This window comes from Xyrauchen texanus, chromosome 8 (assembly GCF_025860055.1).
Source record: "Xyrauchen texanus isolate HMW12.3.18 chromosome 8, RBS_HiC_50CHRs, whole genome shotgun sequence".
In the NCBI taxonomy this organism is placed as follows: domain Eukaryota; kingdom Metazoa; phylum Chordata; class Actinopteri; order Cypriniformes; family Catostomidae; genus Xyrauchen; species Xyrauchen texanus.
In genome coordinates, this window is record NC_068283.1 from 7282851 (window position 1) to 7300522 (window position 17672).

A 17672-nucleotide genomic window follows, 5' to 3' on the forward strand; every position below is an offset into this window, starting at 1 on the left:
GAGAGAATGACCTCAGGGAATTGTGGGTTATTTTGATCGGCCCAGCTAAGAGAGGCTGCGCCCCGGAAGGGACCCAGGAGCGCGTCATCATCACCGTTTCCCCCATCAGAGTCGGAGAGATCGAGGTCGGTGCACTGGATAGCGGCGACCTTGAGCCTCCAGCACAGGAGTTTTTTTAGGCAGCGCCAGGCAGTGGCTACAGTTGTTTTACTTTTGCCATACTCTTAATCACTTAAAGGTGCACTCAGTAATTTTTTCCCCTTTAAAAAAGTTTTACTTCTGAAGAAATTAATTATAATTTTGAAACATGTGTATAAAATCATGAGCAATCACATGAGATGATGACTTTAGTCATATCAGTAACCTTATAAAAGCTGTTCTATTCTGCATGGGGCAGGGGCACCTTCATGGGGGCTGCCATTTTGGAATCACATGACCAGATGAATACTCGCTTAATCTGACTAACCGTCTTGTTATTGGACACTTTGATTCTTGGATTAAGTTAATCATGGCTGACTGTGAATTGTGAATTTCTTCAATGGCATCTGTAACTGAAAACTATTTATTTTGAATGATGGTGCATCCACAACACTAGGTGTCACTGTAAGTCCAAGATGACATGAACAAAGAGTTACTGAGTGTAGCTACCTTTATTTAACCTTTTTCAATTAAAGTTCATTAGAAGTAAACATATTTACAAAGCAGAAAAAGTCATAACTTCATACTTAATTCATGAGTGTCCAGGCTTTAAAGCTTTTTTGTTCAATTCTGCATTGCATTTGCCTTTGAATACTATGCACGAACATTGGTAAATAGTCAAAGTGTTTATATGGCATTAGTAAGATCATGTTAATCACAGGTAAAACAAAAACAAAATGTAATTATTGTATGTAATTCATTTTTAAAAAAATTGTAATGAAAAACAATATCTTAAACACATAGAAATAATAAAAATAACCTCCATAAAAGTGGCTTTTGTTGCCCCAATATACAATATTTAATATTTTTGTAGGCTAATAATATTAACATTAAAACTATATACACTATTTCTGGCAAAATACCATTGTTACTACTACAGTTAATGTTACTACAATGTTACTACAGTTACTACGTTACTACAATGTTACTCAAGGGCGTAGGAGCCATTATACGTGGGGGGGACATGTCCCCCCCACATTTCAAAATCTAAGTTTTGCCCCCCCCACTATTTCCCAATGTAAGATTTTGTTTTGCATTGCCTGCCTATCTCTGCCGATTTCGGAGTCTCCAAATGAATCCATTCTGTAACTTTTAAATAGGCCTACGCCCAATTCAAAGTCACGTTGCTTTCATGGTACTAGACAGATCCACAGACTGTACGGCTCCACAATGTTGCGTTCAGAGGTTCAGCTGTTTTCTTCAGCAGTCTGTTCAAGTTGCAGCTGACAGCCTGTTCTGCATCTAAAGGTAAAACCTCCCACACTTGTCTGTCTGGAGTAAAGTTTTAGAAAATCTTCTTGACTGACAGATCGCGTTCCTTCATCGTTTTGTTGCTATGGTTACACACACACACACACCGTTGGCGGTGCGCTCAAAGTCATCTGTCAGTTGTGCAGTTACCAAAAATCTCATGAATGAAGTTAAAACCCTTCATGTCACTGGATGAAATAAAATCGACTAGCAAAAATACAGGAGGCAGCCTTACAAGCGAGTGTGTGTGGAGGATATTGTCATTTCAGCCGTAAGGTTTTGATAAGCGTCATTTATTTATAAGGAGGGCAACACTCCAGTCCAGGAGGTGGCACTAATGCACCTAAAAACGGTTTATTTATGTATGCTTCGGCAGCCAGTGTTTTTATTTCTTGTATGTAAATATAGTATGATGTAAATGTGAGGTAAGTTAACGTAGGAAAGGAAACGTGGAAGTAAAAATACTGAAATAAATACTGATAACATATTTTGGGCGGTTTTGTTTGCATTTTGGCGGTTTTTGAACTGGTTTTCAGTTTGATCATCAGTTTTGTTGTATTGTTGTAACTGTCAAATAAAGCCTTAGAAGCAAACTATCTAATTTTATGTTGTGTAAAACAGGCAAATGTTAGCTAATTAGTTAACTAGCTAATATGCTATCAAAGCTTATGAACAGCCAAGAGTGTGTGAATGTGCCATTGATACGTGTCCATAAACTATGTAGAAGTAACATTAGTCACAAATTGTTCACACAGAGATGAGCATCCTACAGTATTTTAAGAGGAAGAGGACAGAAGAGAACGGGCTTGTAAGTTTAATGGATAGCTACATACAGTGTATTCTAAAATTCACATAGTAAAAGCACTTTAGATCAAATTAGGCCAACAGCATGTCATCAGAGTTTGCATTGAAACCAGTTCTGTGTCCTCAAACATTTGTTACTTTCCTAGACAGGAGATGAAGAGACCACTGAACAGGGAGAGTTAGGGCCAAGTGAGACACAGGTAATGGGAATATAACAGAATGCTCATTTGTGTAGGATAACAGAATACATTGGTACTGTGTCCAGCTAATTTAACTAGTTGTTCTTATGATTAATATACAGGTGCTGGTCATATAATTAGAATATCATCAAAAAGTTGATTTATTTCAGTAATTCCATTCAAAAAGTGAAACTTGGATATTATATTCATTCATTACACACAGACTGATATATTTCAAATGTTTATTTCATTTAATTGTGAGGATTAAAACTGACAACTAATGAAAATACCAAATTCAGTATCTCCGAAAATTAGAATATTACTTAAGACCAATACAAAAAAAGATTTTTAGAAATGTTGGCCAACTAAAAAGTATGAACATGTAAAGTATGAGCATGTACAGCACTCAATACTTAGTTGGGGCTCCTTTTGCCTGAATTACTGCAGCAATGCGGCGTGGCATGGAGTCGATCAGTCTGTGGCACTGCTCAGGTGTTATGAGAGCCCAGGTTGCTCTGATAGTGGCCTTCAGCTCTTCTGCATTGTTGGGTCTGGCGTATTGCATCTTCCTCTTCACAATACCCCATAGATTTTCTATTGGGTTAAGGTCAGGCGAGTTTGCTGGCCAATTAAGAACAGGGATACCATGGTCCTTAAACCAGGTACTGGTAGCTTTGGCACTGTGTGCAGGTGCCAAGTCCTGTTGGAAAATGAAATCTGCATCTCCATAACGTTGGTCAGCAGCAGGAAGCATGAAGCTGGTTCAATGACCATGGTATTACTGTTTAACTACTGTGTGATTTCATGTAATATTCTTTTTTGGGGATTTTGATTTCATGGGTTTCATAAGCTGTAAGCCATAATCATCAAAATTATAACAAATAAAAGCTTGAAATATCTCACTTTGCATGTAATGACTCTATATAATATATTAGTTTCACCTGTTAAGTTGAATTCTTGAAATAAATAAACTTTTTGATGATATTCTAATTTTATGACCAGCACCTGTATATATTTGAATGTAAAATGAGTTTATCGCTGAAGCTTTATAATGATAAGCTACAGCTAAGTAAAGTGGCTTTTTATGATAACAATTTATAGAGTTTGATTTGTGTTATTTCGTGTACATTCTATAGAGCAGCCAGAATTGGAGAGAGGTCAGGGTTTCAGAGCAGGTCAGCCAGACAGAGCATCAAAGGCCATATCAACCTAAGGCAGGATGTATCATTCAGCAGCAGCTTGCAAACAAGACACTTAGTTTCCAGGATAGATGGTACAAGAACTATATATGGCTACACTACTGTCCTGATGTGAGTGGTATACTCTGTTTCTATTGCATGAAAGCATTTAAAAATCAAACAAGTCCCCTTGCTAAAAGTGTAGATCAGTCATTTGTATCTACAGGATTCCAAAACTGGAAAAAAGCAATAGAAAAATTTAAATCACATGAAATGTCTCAAGCACACAAAGTGGCCATAACAACACACACACATCAGGCAAAATCAATAGACACACAGTTATCATCAGCAAAGGCTCTTCAGCAACAGCAGGCAAGGTCTCATCTGCTAAAAATTGTTGGCTCATTGCAGTTTCTTGCTAGACAAGGTACTGCTATTCGCGGTCATGAAAACAGTGAGGGAAATTTCAGGCAGCTCCTTCGTCTCAGGTCAGAGGATATTGAGGGACTGGAGAGTTGGATAGAGAGGAGGTCAAATTTTCTCAGCCCTCAAATTCAAAATGAGATTTTGCAGATCCTGTCTTTAAACATTGTGCGGGAGATAGCATCTGCTGTGTGGAACTTGCCAACACTCCAATACTCCATCATCATGGATGGCACCCAAGATGTTGCAGGGGTAGAGCAGGAGTCAATCTGCATCCGGTATGTGGACCATGATCTAATACCTCATGAAGAGTTTGTCGGTCTTTATGAAGTGTCTTCGACCACAGGGGAAAATCTGGCTAGGGTTGCCATTGATGTCCTCCATAGAATGAATTTGCCGCTATCTGGTCTCCGTGGGCAAACGTACGATGGAGCTGCAAACATGTCTGGCAAGACTGGTGGAGTGCAGACCAAAATCAAGGAGATTCAGCCTCTTGCCCTCTATGTCCATTGTGGACCACATTGCGTCAATCTTGTAACACAGGCTGCCTGCAGTTCATCCTGTGTGGTTATGGATGCACTGTCATTGGTCCACAAACTTGGAACCCTCTTCAACCAGTCAGGCAAGTTTAAAACGGTCTTTAAAGAGATTGCCAAATCAGAACATGGGAACATCAAAACACTGAAGCCCTTATGCCCTACCAGATGGGTTGTCAGGATGAAGGCTATTCGAGCTGTTCTTGGGCAGTATGAGGCAGTGCTGCTCAGTCTGGAGGAGATGGCTTCATCTGGTTACTCTGAAACAACAAGCACAGCTAGGGGGCTTTTGGAGCGATTCCAAAAGGGGACCACGGTGCTTGGGCTTCTTCTTGCTTGTGAAGTGATTGGAGAACTAGAGTGTCTGAATTACTCCCTACAGACGTCAACAGGAACTGTCATGGGCATGACGGCAGCTGTGGACTGCGTGAAGTCAACTCTGAAGGCAAAGAGGTCAGATGAAATGTTTCACCGCATATACACAAGGGCCACTGAGCTAGTCACCAGCACAGGTATTGAACCTATCCAGATGCCGCATGTCAGAAAGCCACCCAAGGCTTCACAGGAAATGCAACAGCATTTGTCCCAGCAACCACTGAAGAGCATTACCGCATTGACTTCTTCAAAATGCTGGATACTGTGGACATGCAACTAACCAAGCGCTTTGAACAGAGTAGCCTGCAAGTCCTGGATGAATTAGAGAGAGTGCTCCTGACTGGAAAGATGCAAGATGTTGTCAGCCAATATCCAGAGCTAGATCGGCATTCACTGGAGGTACAGCTGCCAATGTTCAAGCTTCAGTTCGACTATAGTACCACTCTTGAGGCTACCAACATACTAAAAAATCTGCTGCCAGAGGTCCGCAGTCTCTTCAGCCAGGTAGAGACATTGGTGAGGCTGCTTTTGGTTGTTCCTTCTTCCTCTGCAGAAGCAGAAAGAAGTTTCAGTTCCCTAAGAAGACTGAAGACCTGGCTAAGGAGCACAATGTCACAGACCCGTCTAAACAGCACTGCAATCTGTCACATCCATCAGAACAAGTTGAATCGTCTAGATAGAGCAAGAATTTGTGAGCAGTTCATCTCTGCAAACGATCAAAGAAGGCATGTTTTTGGGACCTTCAATTAAGTCAACATGCTCTTTCTGTCCATCACCTGGCTCTGCCTCTCAGTCTCTCTCCATCACTGCCTCAGCCTCCATCCATCCCCAGGCTCTGCCTCAGTCTCTCTCCATCAGTCTGCCTCAGTCTCTCTCCATCAGTCTGCCTCAGCCTCTCTCCATCAGTCTGCCTCAGTCTCCATCCATCAGTCTGCCTCAGTCTCCATCCATCAGTCTGCCTCAGTCTCCATCCATCAGTCTGCCTCAGTCTCTCTCCATCAGTCTGCCTCAGTCTCCATCCATCAGTCTGCCTCAGTCTCTCTCCATCAGTCTGCCTCAGTCTCCATCCATCAGTCTGCCTCAGTCTCTCTCCATCAGTCTGCCTCAGTCTCCATCCATCAGTCTGCCTCAGTCTCCATCCATCAATCTGCCTCAGACTCTCTCCATCAGTCTGCCTCAGTCTCCATCCACCAGTCTGCCTTAGTCTCCATCCATCAGACTGCCTCAGCCTCTCTCCATCAGTCTGCCTTAGTCTCCATCCATCAGTCTGCCTCAGTCTCCATCCATCAGTCTGCCTCAGTCGCTCTCCATCAGTCTGCCTCAGTCTCCATCCATCAGTCTGCCTCAGTCTCTCTCCATCAGTCTGCCTCAGTCTCCATCCATCAGTCTGCCTCAGTCTCCATCCATCAGTCTGCCTCAGTCTCTCTCCATCAGTCTGCCTCAGTCTCTCTCCATCAGTCTGCCTCAGTCTCTCTCCATCAGTCTGCCTCAGTCTCCATCCATCAGTCTGCCTCAGTCTCCATCCATCAGTCTGCCTCAGTCTCCATCCATCAATCTGCCTCAGTCTCTCTCCATCAGTCTGCCTCAGTCTCTCTCCATCAGTCTGCCTCAGTCTCCATCCATCAGTCTGCCTCAGTCTCCATCCATCAATCTGCCTCAGACTCTCTCCATCAGTCTGCCTCAGTCTCCATCCACCAGTCTGCCTTAGTCTCCATCCATCAGACTGCCTCAGCCTCTCTCCATCAGTCTGCCTTAGTCTCCATCCATCAGTCTGCCTCAGTCTCCATCCATCAATCTGCCTCAGTCTCCATCCATCAGTCTGCCTCAGTCTCCATCCATCAGTCTGCCTCAGTCTCCATCCATCAGTCTGCCTCAGTCGCTCTCCATCAGTCTGCCTCAGTCTCCATCCATCAGTCTGCCTCAGTCTCTCTCCATCAGTCTGCCTCAGTCTCCATCCACCAGTCTGCCTTAGTCTCCATCCATCAGACTGCCTCAGCCTCTCTCCATCAGTCTGCCTTAGTCTCTCTCCATCAGTCTGCCTCAGTCTCTCTCCTGCCTCAGTCTCTCTCCTGCCTCAGTCTCTCTCCATCAGTCTGCCTCAGTCTCTCTCCATCAGTCTGCCTCAGTCTCTCTCCATCAGTCTGCCTCAGTCTCTCTCCATCAGTCTGCCTCAGTCTCTCTCCATCAGTCTGCCTCAGTCTCCATCCATCAGTCTGCCTCAGTCTCCATCCATCAGTCTGCCTCAGTCTCCATCCATCAGTCTGCCTCAGTCTCTCTCCATCAGTCTGCCTCAGTCTCCATCCATCAGTCTGCCTCAGTCTCTCTCCATCAGTCTGCCTCAGTCTCCATCCATCAGTCTGCCTCAGTCTCTCTCCTGCCTCAGTCTCTCTCCTGCCTCAGTCTCCATCCATCAGTCTGCCTCAGTCTCCATCCATCAGTCTGCCTCAGTCTCTCTCCTGCCTCAGTCTCTCTCCATCAGTCTGCCTCAGTCTCCATCCATCAGTCTGCCTCAGTCTCCATCCATCAATCTGCCTGTCTCTCTCCATCAGTCTGCCTCAGTCTCTCTTCATCAGTCTGCCTCAGTCTCTCTCCATCAGTCTGCCTCAGTCTCCATCCATCAGTCTGCCTCAGTCTCCATCCATCAGTCTGCCTCAGTCTCTCTCCATCAGTCTGCCTCAGTCTCCATCCATCAGTTTTCATTTATGTGTTCTTTATTAAATAAAGTATGTTTTTGTACAGTTCATGGTATGTAGTCATTTGGTTGTAGTTATATTAGATTGCTTCTCTCTGTTTTTATAATCTACCCAGTCTGTCACTGCATATACCCTCTTACAACCAAACTAAGTAGTACAGTCTGTTCCAAAAAGTCATTAGAAATGAGCATTTAAGTGCTTTATATATATTAAAAATATTTTAAAAAGCGGGGAATTTCCCCCGAACCCCCCTAGCATTCCCTGTCCCCCCCAGGTTCAAAATTGCTCCTACGCCCCTGATGTTACTACATTAACTGTCAGGTATATTTCTATAAGGATGCTGATTTGTGGAATGAGAAGCCTGTTTGGCGTTGTGAATAGAACAAAGTTTTCCTGTTAACCTCGACACTGTAGTTTAATACGACGGGCTGTTTAATCTTGTTTCAGCTAGCTTCAGCACAGAGCCTTTAAGCGTCTCATATCAGATGGGTTTAGTCTGTTAGTTAGATAATTCTGTGTCAAATTCAAATGGGTCGCACGCGACTCGCACCGTGTTTACCTCGGGAAAGCACGCCGCATGCGCAGAGCAGGTTCGTTAGATAGGTGTAACTGCAGAACCGCAGAACCATACGTCATAGCAGTGTGAGGACGACAGCGCCAGCCTAACCGCCTGATGCCGGAAGTGGGCGCGGCAAGGCATTGCGCTACTTCAGCGATTTGGAACGTTTTAAAGTTTAAAAAAACGTTATTATAAATACTTTTTTTAAACGATTTAATTGAAAAGTATATATATATATATATATATATATATATATATATATATATATATATATATCAATTCTCAAATAGTATAAAAGATAAGAATTATGTTTTGTCCAACAAAAGACAATATACTACTATTAACAAATGTTAATAGTTTTTTAAAAGTTAAAATTATACTTTATCCATTTGTTTTGTTGAGTCAAATGATTAACAATATAAATTTAACAAAGCTTAAAACAAAAAAATACAATGAAAACAAAGCTTGAGCGTTTGAACATTTGATTTAATTGAAAATACTTTTTAATACTCAACCAACAATTTTTTTCATAGAACACAACAATTATATGATGGACTGAAAAAACACAAATGATTAATTTAAATAAAATTAGTTTTTTCCTCAAATCATCTTTTGAAATATGAAAAGAATCACACACTAGCTGTACCTGCTCCAAATAAATAATAGTAATTAAATAAAAATACAAAATTGAACTAAATAATAAATAAATTATATAAAACTAAATTAAACCAAAGAATATAAATCTTATAAAAGTTATGCAGGCACACATTTAACAATAATTCTCAAGAGAAAAATAAATAAAATAAATCAAAACTCCATACAAATGCAGTTAATCCTGAGGCGCCTTTCATCATGACACTTGCTAAGAAAAAGTTCCATGTCTTCCTTCTTTTCTGCCTGATCAAGTTTAAAGGGTAACTAAACCCTAAACCAACTTTTTTGCATGGGGCTTTATTAGTACTGGTCATTGATTCAAGTAATTTATTTGACATTTGTGTATAAAGTGTTTTAATTCTACAATATATGGTGTAAAAACGTCTGAGTGCTGCCCTCTTCAGGTTGAACGGTGGCTACTGCAGTTGAATTTTCCTATTGGCTGTTGCGGTACTTCGTGATGTAAGCGGTGACAGCTGATGTAAGCAGGTTCCAGCTCACCACGCCAGATTCATGTACATGTCGTCTTGCGACCGTATGAGGAATAATAATAACATAGAGTCTGACAGCAGCTGTCAATTAATCCGTCACTACGAGTCTCAGGTGCCCCGCTCAGCCCGTCTCAGTTCCCTCTATCCCGGGGTCTGCCCACTTTTCCAGCATTTTCAAATATTTCTAGTGGGTGGAGTCAGACTCTGAGCAGGTGTTTAGTTACCCTTTAAGGGCCTTTTCCTGGTCTTCCTTATTTAGGTTAAGATACCACGGCTCATCCACAAAAGGCTCATCCACAAAACCTCTGAACAGTGGCAGTTTTCCCGAGCCATGCAGCTCCTGTCCTGAGGTCTTTGACTATCTGTGGTTCCTTGAGAGAGGAGCACAAAAAGGAATGAAATATTTAATTCATTTAAAAGAAATTATTCTCACAAGAGAAAAGATGGTTTGCACCACATTTAGCTGCTAGCTAATTTCCATCTGTTGTCCCTGGGGAGATTGGAAGTGTCCTCAACAATACATTGTGTTTTAATCAGGATGCATGTAAATTATTGTTTTGAAATTATGCTCTTTCATGTGCCCGTTTGAGACGATAAAAACATACCTTGTCGTCGATTTCAGTTTCTTGTGCTTTAGGTGGCACCTGCACATCAATGTTTCCTGTGACAAATTAATTTTTAAGTTAATTTATAGAGAGAGAGAAAAACTTGAGAGCGAGAGAGTTACCTTTCAATGGCAAAGTTCTCCATCAGAATAAGGCACCACCATTTTCGAATAAGAGGAAATCAGACTTGCATAAGGGGAAAAAAGTGTTAATAGATCAATTTAATAGATTATATTATTTAGTTAAAATATATATTTTTAACAAAGACTTACAGCTGTGAAATCAAAGGGTGCCTCAAAGACCATCACAAAAAGGGCAGTGAAAATTTCTGCAGCATGTTGTGCATTGCTCCAAAGGTGGTAGCGCTGAACCTCTCTGAATCTTTATGTGGTTCTATAGGTGAAATAAAATACAATTAATGCAATTCTCATGGTCAGAAAATTTAACAAATGCCGTAATGTACAACGCCAACAACAAATTAAATCAAAAACCATGAATATGTAACCTAACAAAGTGATACAATCCAACTGTAAAATAACGATATGTGATCAAGTGCCTTCGTCACAATTCTCACTTAGTCACATTTATTATATAGCACTTTTTACAATACAGATTGTTCAAAGCAGCTTTACAGGGATAATAGGAAAATTATGCAACAAAGTTTGTCTCTGTAGATCTAGAACAAAATAGTGTCATAATCCAGCTTAAGTAAGTTCAGTGTTGATTAATTTCTGTTGTAAAAAAGTTATTAATTCTGTTAATTAATCTATATAGCCATTCTGGAGAAAACAGTGATGTTATCATCCAGTTCAGTTCTCATATGTCAATGACAAATCAATAGTATTGTTGAATATTAACTTACAAAATACTTAGAGCCGTTTTGCATAAGCGTATAACGTTAAGTATGTTGCATCCATCAAAGATATAACTTCTTTTTACCTTCTTCTCTTCTTCTTTTCCTTGTTCTACCGTGTGCTCCGCCATAGTTAAACATGAACTCCGCCCACTTCCGGCATTAGACTGCTACCCCGCCCACTTCCGGCATCAGACGGTTAGGCTGGCGCTGTCGTCCTCACACTGCTATGACGTATGGTTCTGCGGTTCTGCAGTTGGTTATTATTGGGATTAGGGAGACCGGCCGCTTTTATTCTTCTCTGCCCGGGCAAAATGCGCTGCGTAGCTTCAGGTAGCATTTTCATTTTTGGGTCAACAAGTACTTTAAGTATCTCAACCAAGGAATATTGAAGGTGCCCAAAAACTTTGTGACTGAACTCTTGACTGAGACACAGGCTTATTCTGGATGTTGTAGTTTAGTTTGTTTATGCCACAAACACACTGGCCTCCGTGCTTAAGGGGGAACTAAATGTGGGTCACATGATATAGCCTACAAATTCTATTTTATTATATGTTTTTCCATGACGTAAATACAAAAACAAAACACCACTATTATTATGCTTCATAAACCGACAACGTCGTCATCAACTTTTCTTTATCGCAATAAGTTAATTCACGGTTGAAGCAATTTCTCATTGCAGCTAAAACCTTTAATGGTGTCCTTACCTGTGTGCATGACAAAAGCAGAAAATAATCAGATTATTTAAAATCTCGCATAAACGCGGTTTTCTTGTGTTGTCTGAATAAAAAAAAAAGTTTTTTAGTTATCATTCATTAATTCATATTAAACACAAAAATAAATAGATTAACATAGGCTATACCACTCACACACACTATTTTTATTATTTTTTTTAAATAGAAAAAGAGATTTTCAAAAATCAGCTGACATAGTCATTTGACCACTACAGTACCTGTGTGTCATACATCAAGAGTTTTACTGTACACAGTGATCATATTTAACCTGCTTTACTGTATTAATGGGCATTTCACACTTAAAATGTTTGGGCCAACATAATCCTGGGTTTCGTTCTACCCCAAATATAAAACAGAATGTGCAATGAATTAATTTCTAATTGGTATACACACTGTAGCAGTACACGCAACTTTGTGGTAAAACAGAGGAACATAACTGTGTGTTAAATAGGTTTCAATTAGGGCAGAGGCACACTGCAAACCCTAATGTTGTCATTACTGGAATTAAACATGACTTGATATGACAAGTTTTGGACTCATGACTCAAATATCTATGTTCCTTGAACTTATTTTTCTTAAAAATGTAAAAGTTTGATTTTAAGTGTTAATTACTCAATAGACAGAGCACAACATTGAGCCTTGCACTTGAATTATTAAACTCTGTTCTCTTGGTCAAAGGGAACTTATAGGGGCATCTAAACATAGTTAAGAATTCATAGAGGTTTGAGCTCTTTTGAATGATTAGTTATGCTGTTTTGTTGCGTTTAGTTGTTTTGTGTGATGTCACCATTAAGGTAATCTGTCCCCTTTGGTCAAGTTGGACCCTGTTCACTCCATTTCACTTTTAACTGAAGAACAGGTATATATGCACTTCTGTGGAGACTTAAGTTTACTAAATGATTGACCTAGAATTGGATATAATCTTCTTTAACTGAGCTGTTTTATTGTATGATCTAAATTTGAGTAAGTTCAATTCAAATTCTAAAAAAGTAGAAACAACAAGATTGAAATAAAAATAGCAAATCTGAGTTAAATCTAACTGCATCTAGTTTCATTAACCTAAATAGTTAAGTTCATTGATGATCACCGAGTTAATTCAACTTAACCGCTAAAAGTTTTGGAGATCCCATTACTCAATTTAATTGATGGAACAAGTTTACTCAATAAATTGAGTAAAGTCAACTCATTAGGGTTTTCAGTGTACATGTAAAGACCATTTGAAAGGGAAAACAAGAAGTAAATTTAAAATGATTATTATGTACATACAGTAAAGTATTGGGGTGTCTTGGACCCCAAACATAAAGGAGGAGGATGTGAAAACCAGTGTGAAGTGCTGTGTGAAATGCCCATGTTACTTAAAACATTTTCTGTCCTACATGAAACTGAGGTGGGTTAGTAAGACTACAGAGTGTAAAGTTTGAGTTGCTCCTCCTCGTCACCCTCCGTCATCTCTCCAAATGTCTCCTGGTTCTCTCGGAGCAGCTTGAAGATTGCATCCAATTGTTCCTGCTGCACCCTACAACAGACACACACAACACCATACCATAAAACCAAACATACTCCGCCATCTAGATTCTCACTTTAGACTTAAAGAGGGAAAGTTTGTCATTTCTGAGGCACTAGCATTAACAAAAGGAATGGCAAAATACAGGCCAATCTCACCTTTAAAGTCAAAGTGAAACATTTGCCAAGTATTTTATTTAATCTGACATGTAAAACAGAATATTCAACATTGAAATTTGTAAAGCAAGGGTATCCATTGGAAGAAAATACATTTGAAATCTTTCTGCTTCACATATCATTTCTGTTTGGTGTTCCTGATGTTACTGTATGTCAGAAGAAATAGTGCTGCAGACAAATGGTTTGTACAATCTGCCTATTTATTGATAAGATATAACAAAAGCCATTAGGATGAATCTTACTAAACACCATCAAGAACATTTCCAGATCACGTTTCACCCCGAAATCAATAGAAATTCTCATACTTATGCTATTTAAATAGTGAAGCATGTAAACATAGTAGTATTTGTACTGTGTTTAATGTTTGCCGATTGTAAGGAATAATTCTCCCCCGAAATTTACATTTTGTCACCATTTACACACGCTCACATCATTCCAAACCTGCATTATTTTCTTCTGTGGAAACACAATAGGAGATGTTAGGCTAAATTTTAGGGACTGACCGCATTAGTCATCATTCACTTTTCATTGCATATTTTTTTTTTCTATCCAAAATGGTGACGGCAGTTGTCATTTTCTGCCCAACATCTCTTTTATTCCACTAAAGAAAGTCACATGAGTTTGGAACAACATGAGGGTGAGTAAATTACCCTCATGTAAATCAAATTTAGGGTGAACTGTTTCTTAAAATATATACACTGGTGGACAAAAGTTTGGAATAATGTATTAATTCACCAAAGTGGCATTCAACTGATCACAAAGTATAGTCAGGACATTACTGATGTAAAAACAACACCATCACTATTTGAAAAAAGTCATTTTTGATCTAATCTAGACAGCAGCATCACTCCAACACCTTATCCTTGAGTAATCATGACACATTGATCATTTGGTACTAGAAAATCACTTTCCATTATATCAAACACTGCTGAATGTTTTTGAGTTGCCACAGTATTCAATAGACTGACATGTCTTAACGTCAATATTAGGTCAAAAATGGGTTAGGAATCTCTAGAAACTCGTCAGTCAATTATTGTTTTGAGGAATGAAGTCCATATAATGCTTTAAATTGCCAAAAAACTGAAGATTTCATACAAAGGTGTAAATACAGTCTTCAAAGACAAAGGAAAACTGCCTCTAACAAGGACAGAAAGAGATGTGGAAGACCAGATGTACAACTAAACAAGAGGATAAGTACATCAGAGTCTCTAGTTTGAGAAATAGACGCCTCACATGTCCTCCAGCTGACAGCTTCATTGAATTCTACCCGCTCAACACCAGTTTCATGTACAACAGTAAAGAGAAGACTCAGGGGTGTAGGACTTATGGGAAGAATTGAAATAAAAAGCCACTTTTGATACAGAAAACAAAAATCAAAGTTCAGAGTGGGCAAAGAAACACAGACATTGGACAACAGATCATTGGAAAAGAGTGTTATGGATCTTAACCCCATTGAGCTTTTGTGGGATCAGCTAGACTGTGAGGTGTGTGAGAAGTGCTCGACAAGACAGTCACATCTATGGCAAGTGCTACAGGAAGTGTGGGGTGAAATGTCACCTGAGACGGCTGAGGAAGTTTGGAATGAACCACCACACCCTCACACGGTTCTACACTAGTACTGTAGAGAGCATTCTGACTGGCTGCATCACCGCCTGGTACAGCAATAGCACCGCCCACAACCGCAAAGCCCTGCAAAGGGTGGTGCGAACTGCCAGAAACATCATCAGAGGTGAGCTTCCCTCCCTCCAGGACATCTATAACAGGCGGTGTGTGAAAAAAGCTTGGAGGATCATCAGAGACTCCAGCCACCCGAGTCATGGTCTGTTCTCACTGCTACCATCAGGCAGGCGGTATCGCAGCATCAGGACCCGCACCAGCCGACTACATGACAGCTTCTTCCCCCAAGCAATCAGACTTTTGAACACTTGATCTATCAGGATCAATAATTAGCACTGCACTTTATAATCATCATCTTGTATCACACACTGGACTGTCAAATATATTCTCCCCAATTCAACTACTGTATATATATTTTATATACTCTTACCCTTATTGTATGTGTATTCTATATTGTGTGTATTGTTTACTGTGCATTGTATATAATTATCGTGTTGTGTAAGTATGTGTACATTTGATATGTAAATTGTGTTGTGTAAGTATGTTGTTTATTGTAATTGGTATATGTCTCGTCACTGTCATGACTGCTATGTTGCTACACTGTTGTACTTGTGTACATGGTAGTGTGACAATAAAGTGATTTGATTTGATTTTAGGATCTGCAAATCTGTCATTGCTGCACGTGGAGCATTTTTTGATGAGAACTCTTTGAAGTAGTTTAAGAAGTTGAAATTTTTAAAAGTAATGTTTCATGTTCTTAATGTCCTGAATATACATTGTGATCATTTGAATGTCACTTTGGTAATAAAAGTGCCAATTTCTTTCCATAAAATCAAAATCTGTACATTTTACAAACTTTTGGCCACAAGTGTGTGCGTGTATATATAAATAAATATTTTTATGCAACAGTTCACCCAAAAATGTATTTACACAATTGATATATATATATATATATATATATATATATATATATATATATATATATATATATATATATATATATATATATACACATACACACACACAGATATACATCAATTGTTTTACTTTATTGCAGGAAAATTACGATAGTTCAGTAATGAGAATCTAATGAGGGTTACAGGAAATGCAAAACAGCAATACAAATTTGGCTTAATTGTCATTAAAATAATGTTATAATGCTAAATATAATTCTTAATTATCTTAAAAATAGGCTTAATTGTATTTATGCAAATTGTATTTACTCTATTTTACTATGTTTTCATGAGATTCATCTATTAACCCTTTTTTTTTTTCAACATAACCAAAAAAAATCAAAACGTTTCTACATTTCATTGCACACATGTCTGACTCTACAGTGTGTGTGTGTAGCATTTCTTTCACCATCAGCATGTGATGGTCATAGCTCTGAGTGTCCACATGGGGGCGTGATTGTATTTCAGAAGTGTACGATGGGAAGAACTTGCAGACTGAATCCTGATTGTTGGGACACACTGGCACTATGACATTGTCATTTCATATAAGATTTCACCAATATTTCATAATCAGACAAAAACATCCTGCACACTGCTGGTTCACTGATATCCATCACTTTCCTTTTCCAACAGTGTTTCCAAATTTTAAAAACTAATATAAGGGGATTATAACTTCACAACTATCTTAAAGTCATGCCCATAATGTCAGATTATAAACCTTGTATTTCCCAAAGAGATTTCAAAGTACCTAAAAAAACTTCTGACACAAAAAGAAATGTTTTTAAATTATTATTTTATGGTCTTTGGTGGTTTGCTTGAAGTATGCTATTCACAGGCAGAAATGCAAAGTGGCCTGTACAGAACACTAAGAAAAATAAAAGCATTGAAGAGTTTAAAACAGCAATAGTTTTGGATCTTTTTTTCTTTATGACACATTTCAATAGAAGTCATTCTGCAAGGTTGATTTTAGGGGGCAGACTTTTTCCACGCACTTTGAGTTTTGCTTACTCAGCAGCTCTGGGGGGGGAAAAAGAAAACAGACATTCAGTACCATACTACCACAATGTTGCTGGCTGTAAACATTTCACATGGACTTCTCCAATTACATGCAGAGTGTCCCCAACACCACATGCATGCACATGTGCACTGGAACAGTGTAGAGAATTACACTTTTAACATTAAACAGAAATCAGTCACTTACTAGTAACACAATACAAGTTAAGCTTTTAGAAACAGCATCTGTGACACACAGTCAGTTGCCTCATAATATTTTGACTCATCCGTCAGATGAAAAAAGAAAAATGCATATTTAACCCTAAATCAATAAAAAAAAAAAAAAAAAAAAGAAAAGAAAACTGCATAAAGATTTAGAACAATTAAATGTGTACTCAAATAAATTAATTTTAATGTATGTAATGTATATGTATAAAATCATGAGCACTCACATGAGATGAGGACTTTAGTCATATCAAAACCCTTATAAAAGCGGGTTAATTCTACATGGGGCTGGGGCGCCCTCATGGGGGCTACCATTTTAGAATCACATGACCAGCAAAATACTACTCGATTAGTAAGGGATAAAGTACAGTCAGCTGGTTATTGCACAATAAAGCTCGTCAGGGTAATCAGGACCCCAACATGAAGCGGAGGGGTTTATTTTGCTGGTTGACTGTACATTATCCCGTTTATTACACAGCTACTAACCAAATAAATAAATAAATACATACATGGACATAAAATATTGTTTTGCATTGAAATGATGTAATTTGAGAAGAAATCGAGTTCTGTTGGTGTTTAGTTTGTGAAAATGACTGTATGACTCCTCAATATTCATACTATTACAAGACTACTTGCCAAATAAATAAATAAATGCACATGAAACATTGATT

At 38.9% G+C, this 17672-nt stretch overlaps 1 protein-coding gene across 16 annotated transcripts in view; it reads right to left on the minus strand.

Moving 5' to 3' along the window:
- Positions 1–11444: 11444 nt before the first annotated feature.
- Positions 11445–17672, minus strand: part of LOC127647564 (uncharacterized) — a 64071-nt gene continuing 57843 nt past the window's right edge. For 6 of the 16 annotated variants that reach the window (XM_052131873.1, XM_052131881.1, XM_052131883.1 and 3 more), the window contains one exon: positions 11474–13049. In XM_052131873.1, the coding sequence (XP_051987833.1) occupies positions 12935–13049 (115 nt within the window). In that variant the 3' untranslated portion in view covers positions 11474–12934. Of the gene's footprint in view, positions 13050–15830; positions 16801–17672 lie in introns of those variants that run through there. The other 10 variants (XM_052131872.1, XM_052131874.1, XM_052131877.1 and 7 more) reach the window with 6 other exon arrangements.